Source organism: Anoplolepis gracilipes, chromosome 2 (genome assembly GCF_047496725.1).
Source record: "Anoplolepis gracilipes chromosome 2, ASM4749672v1, whole genome shotgun sequence".
NCBI lineage: Eukaryota > Metazoa > Arthropoda > Insecta > Hymenoptera > Formicidae > Anoplolepis > Anoplolepis gracilipes.
The window spans coordinates 8,613,908-8,633,902 of record NC_132971.1 but is presented as its reverse complement, the minus strand read 5'-3'; the positions used below and the strand labels follow the sequence as shown (position 1 = coordinate 8,633,902).

The 19,995-nt window shown below is 36.0% G+C and overlaps 1 protein-coding gene across 8 annotated transcripts; it reads left to right on the top strand.

Annotated features, from left to right (window-relative positions):
• The first annotated feature begins 18 nt into the window (after positions 1 to 18).
• Hts (adducin 1-like protein hts) lies at positions 19 to 19,290 on the top strand. 8 transcript variants are annotated; one of them, XM_072910801.1, is made up of 16 exons: positions 27 to 601; positions 5,355 to 5,489; positions 5,625 to 5,811; positions 5,894 to 6,276; positions 6,442 to 6,888; positions 6,969 to 7,105; positions 7,234 to 7,351; positions 10,183 to 10,296; positions 10,424 to 10,516; positions 10,767 to 10,962; positions 11,113 to 11,250; positions 11,405 to 11,476; positions 11,993 to 12,064; positions 17,247 to 17,314; positions 18,164 to 18,292; positions 18,887 to 19,290. In XM_072910801.1, the coding sequence occupies exons 2-15, from the start codon at positions 5,382 to 5,384 to the stop codon at positions 18,275 to 18,277; spliced, it is 2,247 nt and encodes a 748-aa protein (XP_072766902.1). In that variant the 5' UTR covers positions 27 to 601; positions 5,355 to 5,381; the 3' UTR covers positions 18,278 to 18,292; positions 18,887 to 19,290. The 8 variants fall into 8 exon arrangements, with proteins under 8 accessions (XP_072766898.1, XP_072766899.1, XP_072766902.1 ...); XM_072910800.1 differs by having other exon boundaries at positions 18,149 to 18,292; XM_072910805.1 differs by lacking the exon at positions 27 to 601 and adding an exon at positions 3,350 to 3,355 and having other exon boundaries at positions 18,149 to 18,292.
• Positions 19,291 to 19,995: the final 705 nt, after the last annotated feature.

Genomic DNA, 19,995 nt, shown 5'->3' with positions numbered 1-19,995 from the left:
TCTATAACAGCTGTCGCAGTTGGTTTATGGACCATTTGTGGGATACGCGCGGCGTTTACCTGGAAACTGTTCTAGCGCTCAGTGATCAGTCACTGTCGGTTTCTCGAGGATCGTGACGACGAGGTCACGATCGGTCCCGCTTGTATAGCGTGCGAAACGAAAACTGGGATTTCAACTATGCGAGTTTTCGCGGCTCTCGGGGAGATAAAGCGCGCGTAAACGACGGGCTTGTGTATTTGGTTGAGATCGGTTTTCGACGCCGGATCCGTATCGAGGAGTCGTGATTAGGCGCGAGGTGCGTGTTTATCAATGAGCGGACATTAAGATATACTCGGACAGAGTCGGGAGTCGACGCAGGAGATCGGCAGCGTCAGGCCAGGCCCTGGAACGTCGTCAGGCGGTAGAAACGGAGGCAGCGGGTGTAGAGGCGGAGGCGGAGGCGGGGAAGCTGTTCATCGAACGGAACAGCCGCGCGCGCGGCTGGCGGCTGTCTCTGTGTGTGATACGGACGGGCGAGCTGTTGTAGCGGTTCGTGAAACGGGCACGGGCATATCTCGTAAAAGGGAGGAGGAGGAAGCGACTGACGACGGCGATTCCTTAGGTAGGTACGTTTTTCAAACTAGTAAGTCACCTCTCCGTTACTTTCTCACCGCGATATCGGCATATTCCACGCCCGAGCAGCGGGCTCTACGAGTATCGGCGGCGATCTATAATTTCATCGAGCTTTCTCCCTCGTGAGTCGCTCGCTCTCTCGCCGCCGTTCCTTCTTCTCGACGCCCGTTACTCTCGTTGGCGCCCGACAATGAATGACGTAGCGCGAGGGGTGTGTCGTCGGCCCCGATGCTACTATTCGAGTCGCGATTCCCGGTGCCACGCGACTCTGCTCTCCGATTTCTCCTTGCCGTTTTTTCCAGTCAAGCGAATATATATATATATATATATATATATACACATATATGTGTATATATTCGTACAACGAGCGGCGACGCCCGACGTCGAGCGTCGAGCTCTACCTCTGCGTCCTTCTGTTCGCTGCGTCTCTCTCGTCTCTCGCATTCGCCGATTCGAACAAACGAAATCCTAAATTTTCGCTCCTCCAAAATGTCGCCATTTGCATTATCCTCTGTGTCACTGTCTGTAGTACGAGCTACTTCGTCATCCTTTTACATGTATCTCGTATTAATCTTACTAACGACATGAGCGACCGATTTTCCTCGATCAACGCTTGGGTTTTAACCCAAAACATTTATGTTCCGCTTGGCTAATTATCTGCACTCGCGCTAGTTTGAATTTGGTCCGTTGTTTGGAATTTGAGCGAGAGATTTCGTTGTATTATATGTCGGAAATAGCTTTACATTATCGTCTTTGCGATCAATTTCCAATAGAATTCTATTGTAATACAATTGTACATGTTGCTATGAATAAAGACCGGCGATTTGTCTTCGACGCGTTTCGATAATTTCACGATAGTGACCTTTTCATAAAGGTCAACGCGTTAACACATTCGAGAACTTTTATTCGAGCTCGAGACAGTCGCTTTAATCACGCGTTCTCCGTAAAATAAAGCGTGCTGTCTGACAGAAACGGTGAAATAACGAGTAACGTGCACGCGATATAAAGATACGTTTGCTCAATATATAATTTAGTGAGAGTTCAATAGTCGACGACGTCTGTGCATAATCGATTCTTTATTGCTCCTCTTTATCACTGTCATTTTCGTCTCTTAATTGATAGCTCTAGGATGTATGCTCGTCCGCTACGACGAGCGTAATCTGTGATTAGCCATGACGTCATTGCGTAAAGTGTCCGTCGCCGTTGCCGGTCGGATGCCAGTTGATAATAATCCGCGTTTACGTGCTCGTTTTGGCGTATGATGTCAGTATTGAAGCGAAAAAGAAAAGAAAAAAGAATTTACGCAAGTCCCGTTTTTTTTTTTTTTTTTTTTTTTTTTTTTTTAAATCGAAAAAAGAAAACATCATCGTGATATATTATCGATGACTCATTGTGGTCCGCTGCTTACTTACACGATATAGGTATTCGCTTACGATACCGTTGGCCCTATGTCAATAACCTTCGAATCGGAGATTCATAATAATTTGATATCGAGGAGCAATCAATCGATATAAATTGGAAGACTAGTTGATTGACGTTACGATATAAAATAAAAAACGAATTCGAATGGATTTTCAGGTCGGAAACTCTGTACTTTTTGTAGCCGTAAACAAGTGCGATCTATGTACCAGCACGTGCGCAGGTGCATACGCACGCACGCAGTGCGATTCTATATCTACGGGCCAGGTTGCGTAAGGGGGCTGATCGTCATCGCATCACACGGGTCCCTGCGTTGAATGTAGTAATACAATTTGTTTTAAACTTTTCTCCTCTATTTTTATCACGCTCTCTTTTCTATGTGCAATTAAGAGATCGTTAAATGAAAAAAAGAATCAGGCAGAGGAACTTTAGGATGTCTAAAAACATGGGAAATTGGAAATATTTTTTTAGGGTTTTTTTGTACCTGGAAAAATCAGAGAATTCTCATGGAATTTTATTAGGATTTTTATAAATTTAATAATACTTTAATATTACTATCTGTCGATAGCCAAGTTATATGATTTACGCGTTTAAAGTAAATATAAATATCCTACATTTTTCTCTTTGTTTATATATTTAGTCTTGAACAAAATATTGAATATGCAATACATTATTTTAATTTTTAGTGATAAAGTAAAAATATTTATCTTATGAAAGTTATTTAGTTTTTCAATATATTTGCAAATCTAATACTGAAAACTTAAGTGTTTTTTCTTTGTATAAGTAAAAAGTATTAGGAAACGCATTAGAAAACGCATACAATAAAAAACACTAATTTTAGAAAGTTTCACAAAAATATTTCCTTTACTTAAAATTGTAAATAAAAATAGTAGGAATTTTTACAGAATTTTTTTAAACAATATTTGAATAGACATTCTGGAAATGGTTTCTCAATAAAACGATTGACAAGCTTTTGAATCGATGCCAAATACTATTTATCAGTTCTCTGTATTTCGTTAATTACTTATACGAGTATATCTACAAGAGCTCCTAGTTTTCTCGTCGCTGCTTAAGATGAACGTGAAATACGAAGCATACGTAAGGAAGAAAAATTTGCTAACAAAAGATACGTCGGGCCCGTCCCTGGCCTTTCTCTATTTTAAGACGAGGACTTGCGCGACACTCGCGCCAGAAAACGCAGTGAATCTCGTCTGTGTGATCGCTTTCATTCAGTTCGCGGAATGATCCGCATTGTCTCTCGTTACCGTTCGAGATAAGCGTCGAGGCGGCATGCAACCCCAAAAGGATGTAATCGACATTTGACGTAGAGTAGCCATACATCATCATTGTGTTAAAGTTCATACGCGTTAGAAAAATTTCAAGATACGATTGTTCAACAATTGTTTGACAGCGATCGAAACTGGAACTCGATAATTATCTTTAAGCACAACTGCCGCCGCCCCAGTGATTTATGGAAATTCATATCTCCCGTTTGCTCGAAAAATCAAGTTCTAGCCGAGCATTCGTTGTTCTGAAATATGTTCCTTTGTTAAAGTTCTATATAACTTCTCTTCCATCACTCTTTCAGTACTCGGCTATTGGCCATTTCGCCGATATCACGGACAATATTACGGAGCTGTATCGCGTTGTATGTCAACGAGGCAGCGCGCGTATACGAGGGACTTAAACGAAGCCACTTATGCCAAATACCTAAACCCCTTAACGTTAATTACCGTCAATTCGCACCGAACCACCGTTGACAGCCGCTACTAAATATATATTTTTGCGTGCAACGTTTCCGTATACTGAATTCGGCAATGTATCGAAAGTATGTGTGTACATACCTACTTTAGCTAATGCAAGAGCGAGTTCTCTTTGGCAAAGTTTCAGATGATAATACGCTGCGAATATTCCGTGTTATTTTCGTATTAGGTACAAATTGTTCGCATCTCTATCTGTATGGAAACATACATTAATTGTATATGAGAAAATAATATATAAACAATGAGATAATCGAATATATATGGTATAAGTAATATACATAAATAAATACGCAAAATAAGTATCAGACTCTCTCTCTCTATATTAAATATCTAGCTCTCTAATTTTGACACAAATTAATAAACGTTAACAAAATAATTGTTAATTATTATCTTGATAAATTTTAAATATAAAATTTCGCAAAATATACAAAAAAAATTTGAGCGTACGATAATATAGGTACGAGTTAGATTGTGCATTTTACGCACTTGCGTGCAGTTAACCATGTATCGCGCTTCTCTTTTTTGTGCATGTTGCAACGGAAGTGCAGACGCATGACTCATGTTTTCCGGTGTACTAATAATCGGAAGTTTAATCGGCGGATTAATCTCATTCAGAAATTTACTCATCGATGGTTTTTGTCGATAATGATCGTAACATTGATTTTGCTCAAAAGTGTAACGTAGTAAAAAAAAAAAAAAAAAATAAATAAATAAAATAAATATATAATTTTTGAAAGGTACATTATTAAAATGCTCATGTGAGATTGCGATATAATACTGCTTATGCGAGCGAAGGATTTAGCGTGGGATTCGGTTGATGGCGAGGGAAATGCGGCGTGAAAAGGTGAAAAGCGGATGCCGTAGGATAAGGATTGTATGTAGCCGAGTATACGAGAGCATTGCGTGTCCGATGCACCGGTACTTGACGTAAGGAAAGCCAAGCGGTGAACGACCGGTGACACAGATCCGAGCTAAGCATACGCCAACTGAGTAACAGTCATTAAGCATTTTATATATATATATATATATATATATATTATAGGTTTAATGACGTGGTATGATAAATTAATTCCCCGGTATGATAAGTAAATTATTTTAAAAAGAAAATTGAAAAAAAAAAATTCTCCCCTGAAAGATTACGGCTAAATAAAAAGGATGTCGTAACGAACGCAAACGCGGTTCGGTGCACGCACACGATTCCTGGTAGGGCCCCGCAACTTTATTGATCGCACACCGGTAAGGTGTCCATAGCTCGTATTAGATTCAGGAGAAACGAGTGAATTCCGCTCACGCATTTAACAGATCGTTCAGCTATAGTTCTCTACCTTTATTATTATTTTTTTTTATTTTTATCATTTTTTTCTATTGTTCTTTGTTCTTATAATAAATAGACGTTTTCTGATTATATATAAAATATATATAGTATGTCTTTTATATTATGATTTTTAATATTAATTATATGATTGGAAATAATTAATACAAAAATATCAAAATTATCAAAGCAAAAGATTTTTACCTAATTTTTGTCTAATAACAATATTGGCAAATGATATTTTTCAGTTGTCGGTATTTGTCCGAGGCACGAAAATGGCAGATACGAGTCAACAAGCGTTAAGCGAACCACACACAAATGGTGTGGTGGACGGTTTGACGGAAGATGAAAAGAGCAAGATGAGACCCGCTGATATCGATGCGGTAAGTTTCGTCGAAAGTTTAGTATCTAATGATAATTTTTTATCGAATTTTGCGAATGCGGAGAAGACTAAAAATAAATGACTTAATCAAATATGCAAAATATATATCTTATAAATAAGAAGATTTTATTTACAGGATATGAGAGAAATGGAAAGGAGAAAGAGAGTTGAGATGATGATGAATTCGCGCATTTTCCGAGAAGAACTGGAACGTATAATCGAGACGCAGATGAAGGACGGTGCCGGACCTTCCGGTCTTTTGCAACAGATCTCTGATATGATGGGTGCACAGGGAGCCCGATTCAACGGCAATGTGTTCAAAAGTTAGTTCCAAATCGCTTCAAATTGTATCGATAATCTTTCTTTTTATGCTTGCATTATTATATGATTTATTCGAAAATACAGATTCAAATTGCGTCTTACCTATCAACGACATTCGCGGCGTGGAGAGTATGGGATACGCCAAGGGTGAAAAATTGCTACGGTGCAAATTGGCGGCGGTGTTCAGATTACTCGATCTATATGGATGGACCCAAGGCGTCGGCGGACAAATTACTGCTCGTCTTAATCAGGATCAGGAACACTTTTTAGTAAATCCTTACGGGCTACTTTATCACGAGGTCACCGCCTCGAGTCTGATAAAGGTGGATATGCAAGGCACGATTGTCGAACAGGGGACAACGAACTTTGGCGTGCACGTTGCAAGTTTCCAATTGCATTCGACAATACACGCCGCGAGACCCGATATCAAGTGTATTATTCATATTACTACTCCGTCCGTTACCGCTGTGAGTATGCTTTGTTTCTCATTTCTTTGTTCTCGACGATCTGTTTATCTGACATATTTTTTATACTGCGACGTTGCTTTAACGTGAATGATTTATAGTTCAAATTTATTGGCTATTTCGAAAAGAATTACAACAGTGCTAACACGCGCGCGATATAATGCATAGGTCTCCTCCTTGAAGTGTGGATTGTTACCGATCGGTCAAGAGAGCATAGTGATAGGCGAAGTGAGTACCCATCAATACGTTGGAGGTTCCGTCGAACCGGAGGAACGAGAGAAGATTGCTAGAAACCTCGGACCGATCAATAAAGTTATGCTTCTGACGAATCGCGGTGCTTTATGTTGTGGAGAAACGGTGGAGGAAGCGTTTTTTAACGTTTACAATACCGTAGTCGCTTGCGAGACTCAATTGAAGCTAATGCCCGCTGGTATAGACAATCTCAACCTTATCAGCGAGGAATCGAAGAAGGCTATATTCGAAGCTTCGCGGAAACCACCGATCCCTCAGCCGAGTGCGGTAGTTGAATCATCAGCTCTCGCGGAAAAACTCGAGAAACGCTGGAGAATCGGCGGTGCTGAATTTGAAGCTCTTATGAGAATGCTCGATAATGCTGTAAGTTCAATCGCGAGGATCATTCGACATTATAATTGCTCGATATTATAATGCCTTATCATTGTGTCGTGTCGTTTCAGGGATTCCGTACGGGTTACATATATAGAAATCCACTTGTAAAAGGAGAACCTCCAAAACCACGAAATGATGTTGAAGTTCCACCGGCCGTATCATCCTTAGGATATCTACTCGAAGAGGAAGAATTGTACAAGCAAGGGTAAGTTTCTTCTTTTCTTTGATTCGAAACAATATTTTATTTCAACAACAGAGTAGTTAAATAATACGCTAATAAAACTGGCAAATAAGAGTAGTTTAATCGACTTTTTTTTTCGTTTTTTTATGCAGATTGTGGAAGGGCGGACGTAAAGGAACGGATAGATCCCGTTGGTTAAATTCACCAAACGTTTACCAGAAAGTCGAGATCTTGGAAACTGGAACACCCGATCCTAAAAAGATCACCAAGGTAGAAGTCATTACTTTTGAGAATAAGAACGACTAATTATTTACTCACATTTTTGCGCGTACTCGCCTGATGCTATCTATCTAATAAATTTAATATAGGTATTCTTATTTGGCAATATTAATATTGTAATCGCGTATTGTGGCTTCTAATCGAATTACGAGTTGCGCAATAAAGGAGAAGGAGAGCTTTAAACGCGTCAAATATTAAATAATATAATATATTGATATAAACATACATATATATACGTACAAAATACGACATTGATGTGTATGGAATCGTTTTGTACGATTTATTTCGCTTAATTGAATTTGAGAGTAGAATATTGTTGAACTTTTTTTTTAGGAATGGTACCAAAATTTCAGTTTGCCACTATATTACAAAGTTATTTTAATTGTATATTGACAATGAAATTTTTACCTTGAAATTTTGAGTAGGTATTGATCTTTTTACGAGATACACAATTGCTTTTGGAATATATTCAACATTTATATATATATATATATATATATATACTAGCTTTCTATTACTATTATTATTCTATTATTATTTCGGGATTTTATGAAATTAATGCAACGATATATAACTCTATCATCAATTTTTCGTTTATTTTCTACATTGGTAAATGATAACTTTATTTTATCTAACAATATTTTAGAGATATTTTTAGCGATGATTGAGAAAGACAACGCGCATATCTATGGCCGTAAATAGATAGTATAACCTCGTATCCAATATGCGATATTGTGCACTGGTGTTATCTGGGGTTAGCACAGTTTTCATTCAATTGACCATAAAAATTGTATTTTATCATGTTAGTTGTATAATTTAATTTGTTTTTTTTCTCAATTTAATTTAGTTTTATTATATAAATATGTATAAGCATATATATGTTATGCAAGTTAATCATGATTATTTTTTTCCACGAATTTAATGCATTCCAACTCGTGCCATTAGTTTGTATGCAATTGCTGAGGTGTTAAAAAGGATAATTTCTATATTATATCAATTTAATCGCGACAAGCATTTCCTGAGATTAATAATTATACCAAACATTGATGTTTGTTATAATATACTGAAATATTTCACACTATAATAATTATATAGTTCTTTTTAAGTACAGATAAATATAACTCTTGTTATCACAGAGCGATATTATATTTGGCAACTGCTTATTAATGCGATAAATAAGGGATGACCAAAGTACAAATTTGAAACAAAATTTACATTTTTAAATTCTATGTAGAGATCAACATGTGTATATATGTGTATGCACGTGCGTAAGTGATTTATATGTATAAACCTTGGTCAAATTTTTAACACATACATTAACAAAAAAAAATAGTATTTATTATTTAATCCAATTTTTAATTGCACAAATTTACACATGCAATATATATAAATGTTTCACAATATATGACAAATATAGATTAAAACCAGTTGTTATTGGTGCATCCTTCAACTAACGTATTAAAATAAAATGATAAAAGAGAGAGATGTTAAAGCTTTGCATAATAACAAATATCAAATAATTTTTCATTTAATTAATTGTTGATTGAAAAGTATTTTATAGGGGCTGACAGTACAATCTTTTTTTCATTGTATGTACACTTGCTTGACAAAACTTTATTGATACATAATTTAAAAAAATAACTCACTTTTATAAATCATAAAAGAGCTTAGTGAAAAAATGTTTAACAAAGGAAGAGATATTTCTGTCAAGTATGAAACGCGCAAGATGAAAGACTAGGGACGAGGGCGGTTAACATTTTCCTAAGCACAATGAAATTTTATCATGTTGAATTCCAGTCAATCGTTAGCATAAGTATATTTACATATAAGGTATTAATGACTGTTCTTCTGTAGCCTCTTGATGTTTAAATAAAGTTATATGTGCTGTTTAAAAGAGGATGATTATATCAACTTTAATAAAACTTCAACTTTAATGGTGTTTTATACTAGCATTATTCATAGCCTATGCTACACTAATAAACTTGGCGTCTTTCATAATATATTGTAAAGTTATGTATTCGTATCGTGCCTACATACAATATATCGATTGACGCTAATTATAAGTGATTTTGAGTTTATCTATTCTATTTGCGTACAAAATTATCCTCTAGCAAAAGTGATCTTAGGGTGTAAATGTTTTGTGCATCTATAAATAGAGGCATAATAAAGTTTTGTGCCATTTTATCTGAATACTGCATGAGGCGAGACTAAAATAATGATTTAATTGTACCTTATTTAGCCATTGTTTTATCTTCAACATTTTTTTTATCATAATATAACTAAAAAAATATACATATATATATATATATATATATATATATATATATATATATATATATATAAAAGTGTATCAAGTGTTTCACGACTCTGTATGAATGTGTGCCTGATCTCGTCATCAAGATCTCTCCCACCTAATGACACTGATCCCACTGCATTTACAAAACCAGATCAAATGACCCTACATGTTTTGCGAATTTTGTTTGTCTATTTCCTTGAAATGTGACATGTATATTAATTATTGTCATGTTTCTGAATTGTGCTGATTGTTATGCAGTATTATATTGATTCATATTTTCATAAAATTTTGTATAAAAATAAATGATCACAAACTGCATAATGTAAACTATAAATGCAATATCGGATTGAGAATTCTTGAGAATTTAATTTCCCAGTTTAAATTATACTATGGAACAATATATATTAAAGAGGAGACAAATATGCAGCAGGCACACATAACATGCAAGAGTCTTTACTTATGTTAACATTATTGCTTCTTACGATAGTTTGAAGGGGGTCGACTAATGTTCTGGTTTTGTGTGCAGTGGGTGTCTGACGGATCTCCTACCCATAGCAGCACACCAGTGAAGATAGACGGTGCTCTTCAGTTTGTACCGAAGAATACCAACCCAAAGGAGTTTAAACAAATACAACAACAGGTAAGTATTGCTAATTACATTAGCATCATTGTCTAGTCTATTGTCTCTTTGTTCCTGCTTTCTTTTTATATCGGTAAATTTGCATAAATGAAAATGTACAAGTTGGATACTTGCTTTTACCTCTCAGATTAAAGATTATCGACGAGCAGAGAAGATATCGGCTGGTCCGCAATCTCACATACTGGAAGGTGTTTCATGGGAGGAAGCTAAAAAAATGCAGGTACGTAAATTTAATAATTGCCAAATCTTGTAATCGATTTGAATTAATATGAGCTTATTCTATTTATTACACATTAAAATGACCAAAAAGGAGTATTTCTGTTAAACAATCTTTTTCTAATTCGAACTTAAATGTATACCAAAATATAAAATTTACAGTTGAAATACAATTATATCTTTTTTATGTTTTTTTATAAATTCTTGAAGAAAATACATATGTCATCTTAACTTGTATAATTGTTGTTTAAAAGGACGCGACAATTAGTGGTACTGGAGAACAAGTAGTTTTAGTAGGAGCCGCTAGTAAGGGTATTATACAGCGTGGTTTTCAACACAATGCAATGGTCTACAAGACACCCTATGCCAAAAATCCTTTTGACGCCGTCACGGATCAAGAATTGGATCAATACAAGAGAGAGGTTGAACGCAAACAGAAAGGAGATCCTTGTTAGTTTCATTCAATCGTTAATCCAACCTTTTCCGTCTTTGCATGCATTCTGATATATCTGTTTCCTGTATCTTAGAATTATCGTGTGATCACTTAATGTTTACCAGACATTTTATTGGAGCCATTAATATTACCTATTTTGTAAATAGACGATGAGTCACAATCAGAATCCGAGGCCTTGTCGTCCTTTAACATCAGTCGCGCGACGCATGAATCCAGCACTGCCAAGAGTCCTATTCAATCACCAGTTTCTGTTACTTCAGAAACAGAGGAGGAGAGTAGAGACGGTAAATTCATGTATTTTTTAATTTCCATACATATATCATGGAATGTTTCACATACATTTAACTACACTTTGTAGCGATATATTTTTATTTTTAACTTTTAACGATATATTTTTATTTTATTAACTACATTCGTGTATATACTCCTTTGCTACAGAACCCCGAGTATTGCGAATAGAAACGAAACAAGTGCCTGTGCCGAGTCAACCCGAAGTCGTGTTAAGTGATGGTAAGTCTTTCCCTTTCTTTTTTTTTATTTTTCTTTTCCTTCAAGTTAATGTCTTTCTATTCGATCTGTGTAAATGGTCAATGAGTGGTTAGCGAAGTGAATAGAGTTATGTGCTGCACGATACCAAGACATTTGCTTTAATTTAACTTTGACCTTTGCATGGCCATAGCTTGTGTTTGTGATAATTCACACATAACATCTCTATGACCAGTTTACCACAGATCATTAAATTACTGCATGTTTGTATATGTTATAATTGTATATAAAGATCTACACACATAATTTTGCACGAGTTACGTTTTTTTTGTTGTGTGTTTGTTTATGGTAATGGTAACCTCTCAGTGAAATCGTTTACAAGATGAATATATCGGTATATTTTATGACAATCACAGGTACTATGTATGTACGTATTATGTATCGAATATTACATTTGAAAATAACAATGGATTATGTCAAGCATTTTACTGATGAATGCATGTGAACTGATGAATGCATGTATTTATTTTTGACATGCAGTGATTGATGCTACTACAGAGTTCCTTAATGAGATGCGCTACAAAACGATCGAACAACAGAGTGGTTACAGAGGTGAGTTTTATTATGCACAGAGAAATAAGAGATGAATCTTTAATTTGAAATTAAAAATTACTGATTACTGAAGAAATTTTATCCGATACTTTGTATTTGTGAAATAATAAGATATGCACTTTTCACTGGATGCGTGATTTTTTTTTTTTTTTTTTTTTTTTTCTTTTGCTATTAGTAGAATTTTTACTATTAATAGAAAATAAATAACTTTAGAGAAAGAGATATATACAATTTATAATCGCACATACTCGAGACTCTCGAGCCACAGTAGAAGATAAGATTATCTTCAGTCTAATCTCATATATGAGTTTTTATACGATTAAATTAATCTCATTCGGTTGTGTAAGATGCGTTTCATCCGGTATAGACTGCACCTTTTCCGGTATGGAATACGCTCCCTATCCGCAATTATGATTAGATAAACCGCATATATGTATATACATATATGTGTGAACTTGAGCAAATGTTCGTTCTAATCTTATCGCTAAATGTACATACGTATGCAAAGCCATAGAATTTGTCATGCTTTTGCCTACGTATAAGCCTGAAAAGCCCTCGTCTCCTTCCGCCACTCGAAATAACGATCATTAATGCTTGCATCAATAACCGATTGTTAAAGCACGTTAAAGCACTTTTTTATTTTATATTTTCTCTTTATTTCTGTGTGTGAAATGCTAAAATCCTTGAAACTCGCACGTGTTTCTATCTAATTTAAGGTGTGGTTTTCTATCATTTGTTGAGCTTTTTTTTCTAAATAATAAACTAACGTGAAAATGATAAGAAAGAAGCATCATCGATTTCTGTATTAAAATAAAGATACAATAATTATTCTCTCTACAACCTTCCTAATTTTTTTCTCTTTTTTATATAAAAAAACAAATATATAATAATTATATTTACAGTAAAGCAAATAACGGTGAGTAATAATTTTATTCAAGGTAAATAAATAGTATAGTGTATTTTCGCGCAATTATAGCATAAATACAAGCGTAAGAAATACACAGAAAGAAAGTGGGTGTAACACTTTGATTATAGCGATAGCTAAAAACTAAAGCACTAAGAATATCTATTTCGAGCGCAGCGAAAGCGACGATGAAGACTTCGCAGATAAAATGTCCGAGTATCCGTGAACGTTCTCCGTTTCTCCAAAACGAGATGAATGGACACCGATCGATCGTTTGTCGGATCTATGTTTGAGACATGTTTTTGGGACGTAATTAATGCTTGCAGATTGCGAACTAGGCAGCAATTGCAGCAGCGTGAGCAACGAGTGTGCGCAAGTGTACTCCGGCCGAAGGTTTTCCGAATCACTTTACGATAGCCTTCACTTGGAGAATGTCAGAACCTCGACAATTGCCGAACGTAAAAAACCTCTTCTTATTATACGTTCGAGAAGATCCAACATTAGTAGGCAAAGTATGAAATCGAACACGATTGTCCGGAACGAGACTCTTGGAAAGTCGTGCTACGAGGCGAGACGAAAATTTTTCGAGGATCTCGAGGATAAAAAGAATTCAGCAACGGAATCGAAGACCGAAACAACGAGCACGAATAACGGAGATAATATATCTAAGCAACATTCCACGAACTCTGCGAGTAAAAAATGGTGTATTTATCCTGGAAAAATAGACAACACATATTTGACAAATAATCACACGAAATGCATCGAGAATGTGAATGGCGAGATGCACCCGGACGATATTGTGATGCATTCTACGAAATTGGAGAATATTGCGTCTCAAAATTTTGTTAAACTAATTAACATGAAGGAGACAGAAGACAGCTCTCGTGGCATCGTGTTTTATACAAATAACGATTGTCAACTCGAGGAGACGGAAAAACGCGGGAATCACGTAATGATAATTGATGAGGAGAGTAATTCTGCAAAAAGAGAATCTTTGGACGAAAGAGTCAACGAGAAATCGAGCAACGACTGTTTAGATTTCATGATTCAGGCAACGAATGAGGAAGAACAGCAATGTACATCAAAAACGAATATACAGAATTGTGTTAAGACGTCTCAACGCGATAATGAAGAAAGCTCGCAACCACTGAGCGACTTATCTTCCAATAATACTAAATATTCTACCGATCATTACGAATGCGGTGAAGATAAAGAAGAATCGATGAATAAAGGAATAAATGGTCACGCGACGGAGTTAAATAGACAAAACATTTGCACATGGATCGAAAAATCCATGTGCGAAAACAATTGGCCGAGTAGCAAAACGGAAACCGACGACACGTACGAATCATATTGCGATGACATTACAAAAATCGTCGAAAGCATTGACGTAAATATCTTTTCGTCGAAAACTGAGCTGGACGCGCTACCCGAAACAGACACTTGCGTAAAATATAATTTAGACTCGACGAATATGAGTCTTATTTATAGTCTAACTCCGCCAGCGGTTCAAGAGGAGAGCGGCAACGACGATACCTCGCATGACTTGGCGGAACGATCGTCGGAATGGCAATCCGATGCAACGAGAAGCGACAACGATGACGCGTTAGATGATTACGTATGGATAGAACCAACGATGATAGAACCGCCGGTGAAGGAAAAATCCACGCAGTGTCTGCAAAATCATAGAACAGTATCGAGTAATGGTAGTAGCTCCGACTCACTATTCGAGAGACATTCGGCGAGTGGTTCCGATATACTCGAGTTACCGAGTCGCACGATTCTCGAATTAGAGGATATCGACGGCGAAGTTTTTCACAATGGAATCAACGAATCCGCTAACGAGATCATCGCCGATCTTAACGCCGCTACCAACGAAGAAGCGCCATCATCAAATGAGGCTCTGCAAGTTGTGCTAGACATCCTCACTGAGATCATCGAGTCCGTTTACACTCTGCTGTTCCTCGATTCTTCTATTTACGATCTCACTATCGCAAAAGAAGTCGTGCGCCAGTTTATCTATAGCTGTTGTTACGAATATTCGCTCACAGAATCCGCCGGTCGAGCGTCCATATCGGATATTTCGACGATAATCGACAACGATGTCGATAATATCTGTCGAATGAAAGGCTTCTTGGAAAATTTGTCGCCGTATTTTGGCGGTTGTAATAATGAAACGACGATGGACGAGAAAGAGAATCCAGAATCTTCCGCCGTAATCGAGTTTTGCACTCTAGCAAAGAGACCGCCGATCGAAAAACTGAGTTCTCTGGCATTAAATTTCCGTGTTATCAAAGTCTCACCGAAAGGTACCGATATATTGTCTACTGGTCAGGTATTTGAAAATTCGACAATGCTCGACAACGATCACGATATTGAAACCGGTACAATTCTCAATAAGAACAAGAACATAGCCATGTCAAAGTCAGAGATGGAAACATGGCCGTGTGATCAATGCTGTTATTGCCAAGAGAAGGATGAAGAATCGATAAGAGATAAATTAAATTGTCTAACGCCTATAAGTGAATTGGACGAAATGCACGATTCTACGACGTACAATTTAGAAGATCCCAACGAATCATTGCATCACCTGGAAGCCGGCTCTGTTGATGCTGAAGAGAATAGTATAGTAAATTCTGCGAAGAAATCTATTTCTTTCGACGATACATACACGATCTCCGAAGTTAGCTCTATTATTATCTCTGATAACGATGAGATAAACGATGTTCAAGAAAAATGCGATATCTGGAACTCGTCTGTAGATTGCATGTCTTATTCGTACGACACTAACGAATTTATACGCTTAGAAAAAGCAGTCTCAGATAATTCAACGTTGAACGCGTAACTGAGACTCGCTTTTTAAAAAATCATTTTATCCTAATTTCGGGATTATTTAATCAAAACTAAAACAATTGTTTTTCCCAATTTTTTGAGAAGAGAATTTCAACGATTGATTCATCGATATGCATAACCGCATATTGCAATAGAGTATTTTAGATTATGTGTCAGCTACTCTACTACATTAATCGCTGAAGTACATTTCTTGCTCTTTATTGTTAATATTTAGATCTGTAGAGCATCTTTTAAAACTCAAAACCTACGAAAGAAAGAAAAAGACACGATCGCGATTAAGTCGCAGATAATATTGAATAGTTTGTACAGTTAATTTTTACTTTGTACGCGCGTTTATTTAGCTTATCAACGCGTTAAGTATTCACACTAATAAAAAAAAAGATTTATTCTATCATAAAAGCACGAGTAAACGTGTAAACGTTAGATGTTTGAAGAAAAATATTGCAATATTTGTTAATCTTGTTATTTTTCTTGTTTTAATTTTCTTTTCCTTCTAATTTTTCTAATTCTTTGAATCTCTTTATGTACGAACAAAGCACATTTCTTGCGCGACCAAGTTTAAACATATTTGAATATAGGAAAAGGAAATTTTGACAATTTCTACATATAAATTAGTATTAACATTTATTATATCGTTTATATATGTAACATTTCATGAGATTTAAGTTTTTCTTTACTTTTTTTCTTCTAATGAAATTGTGACTTAAAGCATTATTTAGTTTGTTTATTTTAATATTCTCATTTAGTTTCTCGATGTTGTTTTTTGCACTATGAGTTTAATCAACATTATGTTACATTCTTATGCATCGCTTTCTACTAATGATGTATCTAACAATAAGTTAACTTAAATTTGAAAATGCTTGTATAATTCATATAATATCGTAACAGTTTTGCAGCACGTTTGATGATATAAAAGTTTGAATATAATACCTTTTATAATTTTTCTATACCCATCTATGTACACATTTGGATCTGTGTGTGTGAGCGTGTGCGTATACGTGTGCGTGCGCGTGCGTGTGTGCGCGCGCGCGTGCATTCATTAATCCTCACTATTAACACCTGCTACTATTGATGATATCCCGCATCCTAGCAAGCTATAAATGGTCGATGCTATTTGCTTGGAAACTGATTTTCAATAACGATTCCAAAAACGAATATGTTCGACGACAAACGTCATTTCTCGAAAGGTAAGATACATCTCTGTGTGTATGTGTGCATATTTCGCTTCTCTGTATCTTAAAATATAATGATGTAATTTTCAGCTCCCTAAATTTGGTGCGATGTCAATACGCTTATAAATTATTACAAAAAAAAAAGATGTTAATTAGAGACTTGATTGCTGCCTCATGAATTTAATTATTTTCTTTCTGTTGTAATTTATTTGTGAGAATTTAAGTTTCATGTAATTCTATATTTGTGTTCTAGGAGAGAATACCGTAAATGGCGATCACTCGGACGCTCATCACAGTACTTTCTCGCAAAGTAGCAAGGAGGTTTGTTCGCACAATACTTTTAATATCAAAGTCACTTATAATATTGCCACACATCATATGCGGGGAATCGGATATATTAATTTTTCACGCATTTTATTATGCATATATATATGATTTTAATCTTAAAACGATGGCAGAGACATACATGTCTATTAAACACGACTAAATAACGTTATATATCTTTCGAATTTGGGGAGGAAGGGGAAGCAAAAAACGAGAATGAATCATTATTTCGTCAAGATAGAAACGTACTTTACGTAAATTAAACAAAACGAGTATAAGGCCAGGTCTACAATAGCTGTAGTAAGCCTTAAGTCGTAAGAAATGAACCAAACATGTTCATTATTCTTCTCTAAAGTCAATTGTAATTGGTTCATTTCTTACAGCTTAAGGCTTACTACATCTATTATAGACCCGGCCTAAATCTCCGCATATGTACTACATCGGCCTGCTTTCACACATTACACATTTCTCATGCATTCGTAAACATCTGGGAACGCTGTTTTACAAATTTAAAAAATTGAATATTTCTCGCTCGATAATATTACATAATAACATAATAATCAAATTACAAGATACAGCGTATCCGATATTTAAGCGAATTATCGCTTGGTATTAATTTTTATCGTACAGAGACTCACCGCTCGTTCACAAGCATATATAATAGTCGTTTCATAGATTCTCTTTTACAAACTTTTCTATTATGTCCTGATTTGCATGCGATCAGATATATTATAATTGGCTAATAGAACGATTAGCGAGAAAATTCGGCGCGCACTTATGCATGTGCATGCAGAAAGGTTTATGGTTACGGTTGGGACCTTCCGTGTTAAGGGTTCCATGTCGCAGGATGTGAGCGTTAGCGAGGAATCGCCAAAGAAGGAAAAGAAGAAGAAGAAGGGCCTTAGGACACCTTCTTTCCTTAAAAAGAAGAAAGAAAAGAAGAAGTCGGTCGAGGCGTAGGTAGTCATAACTCAGGTATGTAAACGAGTTCAATTGAAGTTTTATTTACTCTTTGCTTCTTTATTCCCTGGATCTCGATCGATATTGAATATGCAAGGGATATTTTAGATAAGTCGTGAACGTATATATTTACGAATCTATCGAACGCCATTTTTTCTTCCTTAAACGTTTGTATGCTTCTATTAGAGAGCATTTTTTTTTACGATCTATGATCTATAGATCGGCCGAGCGAATTTAAAGCTTCCATTGCTGTAGTAGTTTTTATTATTTATTTTTAAATATCATTTTTTTTTCTTCAATGAATGATAAAATGGATTTTGACAACTCGTTCGCTCGCTCAATCGATCATCTCATGTCAGCCGGAACTTTTCTCTCGAGGATGGTTAATTTGTTGAGAGAAGGTAGGAAGAAGCATCCCCTTTCTTTAAATTAGATGCGCTAAATTTCATTTCACATTCGATGCAAAACAAAAATCATATTTCTTCAGATATAGAATTACATTCGCGCGCATAAATATCTAGGAAGAATAGAGTCTCGAATATAATGATCGCCGAAACGCGAAGAGGATGATCCGAATGTTATTGACGCTGAGCTAATCTATATTTGCAGACACTGCCACAAGCAAAAGCTTATCGTAAATAATAAAACGAAAATACAAGTTTAAACTCAAGAGCGAAGCGAGTTCGGTTTAAAATAAAGGACGAAATATTCGACGAATAACGAAGCACAGACGAATGGCGGAAGAATGAAAGAGAAGAGAAGAGAAGAGAAGAGAAGAGAGGGAAGGAGGATATGCGAAAAAAATCGAAGCGGATGAGCAACAATCACAGCATCTTTCCAGGACTCAAGACTGCCATCGCATTACGTCTACGATAAGGAAACTATATTGTACTGTTAATGTTTTTACGTTTTTAATTTGTTAAGCGTCGCGCGCTAATGTATTTAATCCGCTATTTAATTTTGCCTCTCCTATCCCGTTTGTGTGTAACGCAATAAAGAGTTACATATGCATACTTAGCGACGAAGACAGATAGAGAGGCGTCATCATTGCCGTCTTCGTCATTTTATTCACCGATATCGACACAGTTGCTGTTGCCATCGTCCTCGTCGTCCTCTTCCTGCTCATCGTCGATGTCATCGTTGCCGTCATCGTCATTGCCGTCATCAACGTTGTCGTTATCGTTATCGTCGTCGTTGTCGTCATCTTCATTATTATTATCATCACAATTGTCATTATCGTTTTTCATTATCATCGTTATTATCATCATTATCATTATCACCTCCATTCTCATCATCATAGTCATCTTCGTCGTTGTCGACGTTGTTACTATTGTGGTCTCATCGTTGCTAATTTGCTTTTACTCTCTACTACTTTTTCCTCTATCTCAAAATTATCTCTCTTTCTATTCTTTTATTGTAACTTTTTATTAGCATTGATAATCTCTTAGAGTAGGAGGAAAGGTATTTAATCTTTCGCAGAACGAGGTATGTAATAGAGTTTACGGCGCAAACTTTACGCGCGCGAATGTTAATTGGAAGATATATGAAACATATTTCGAACGATTTACGGTTTCCACTGGGCGATACAGTCAGCGTTATCGTATAATAATAAAAATAAAATATATAGAGATGCATGCGAAAGGCTGTGTTCTAAAATTTAATGTTGGCATGCGAGAATGTTACGGGAATACAGATCTCGCGTCCGCAAAGACGCAATT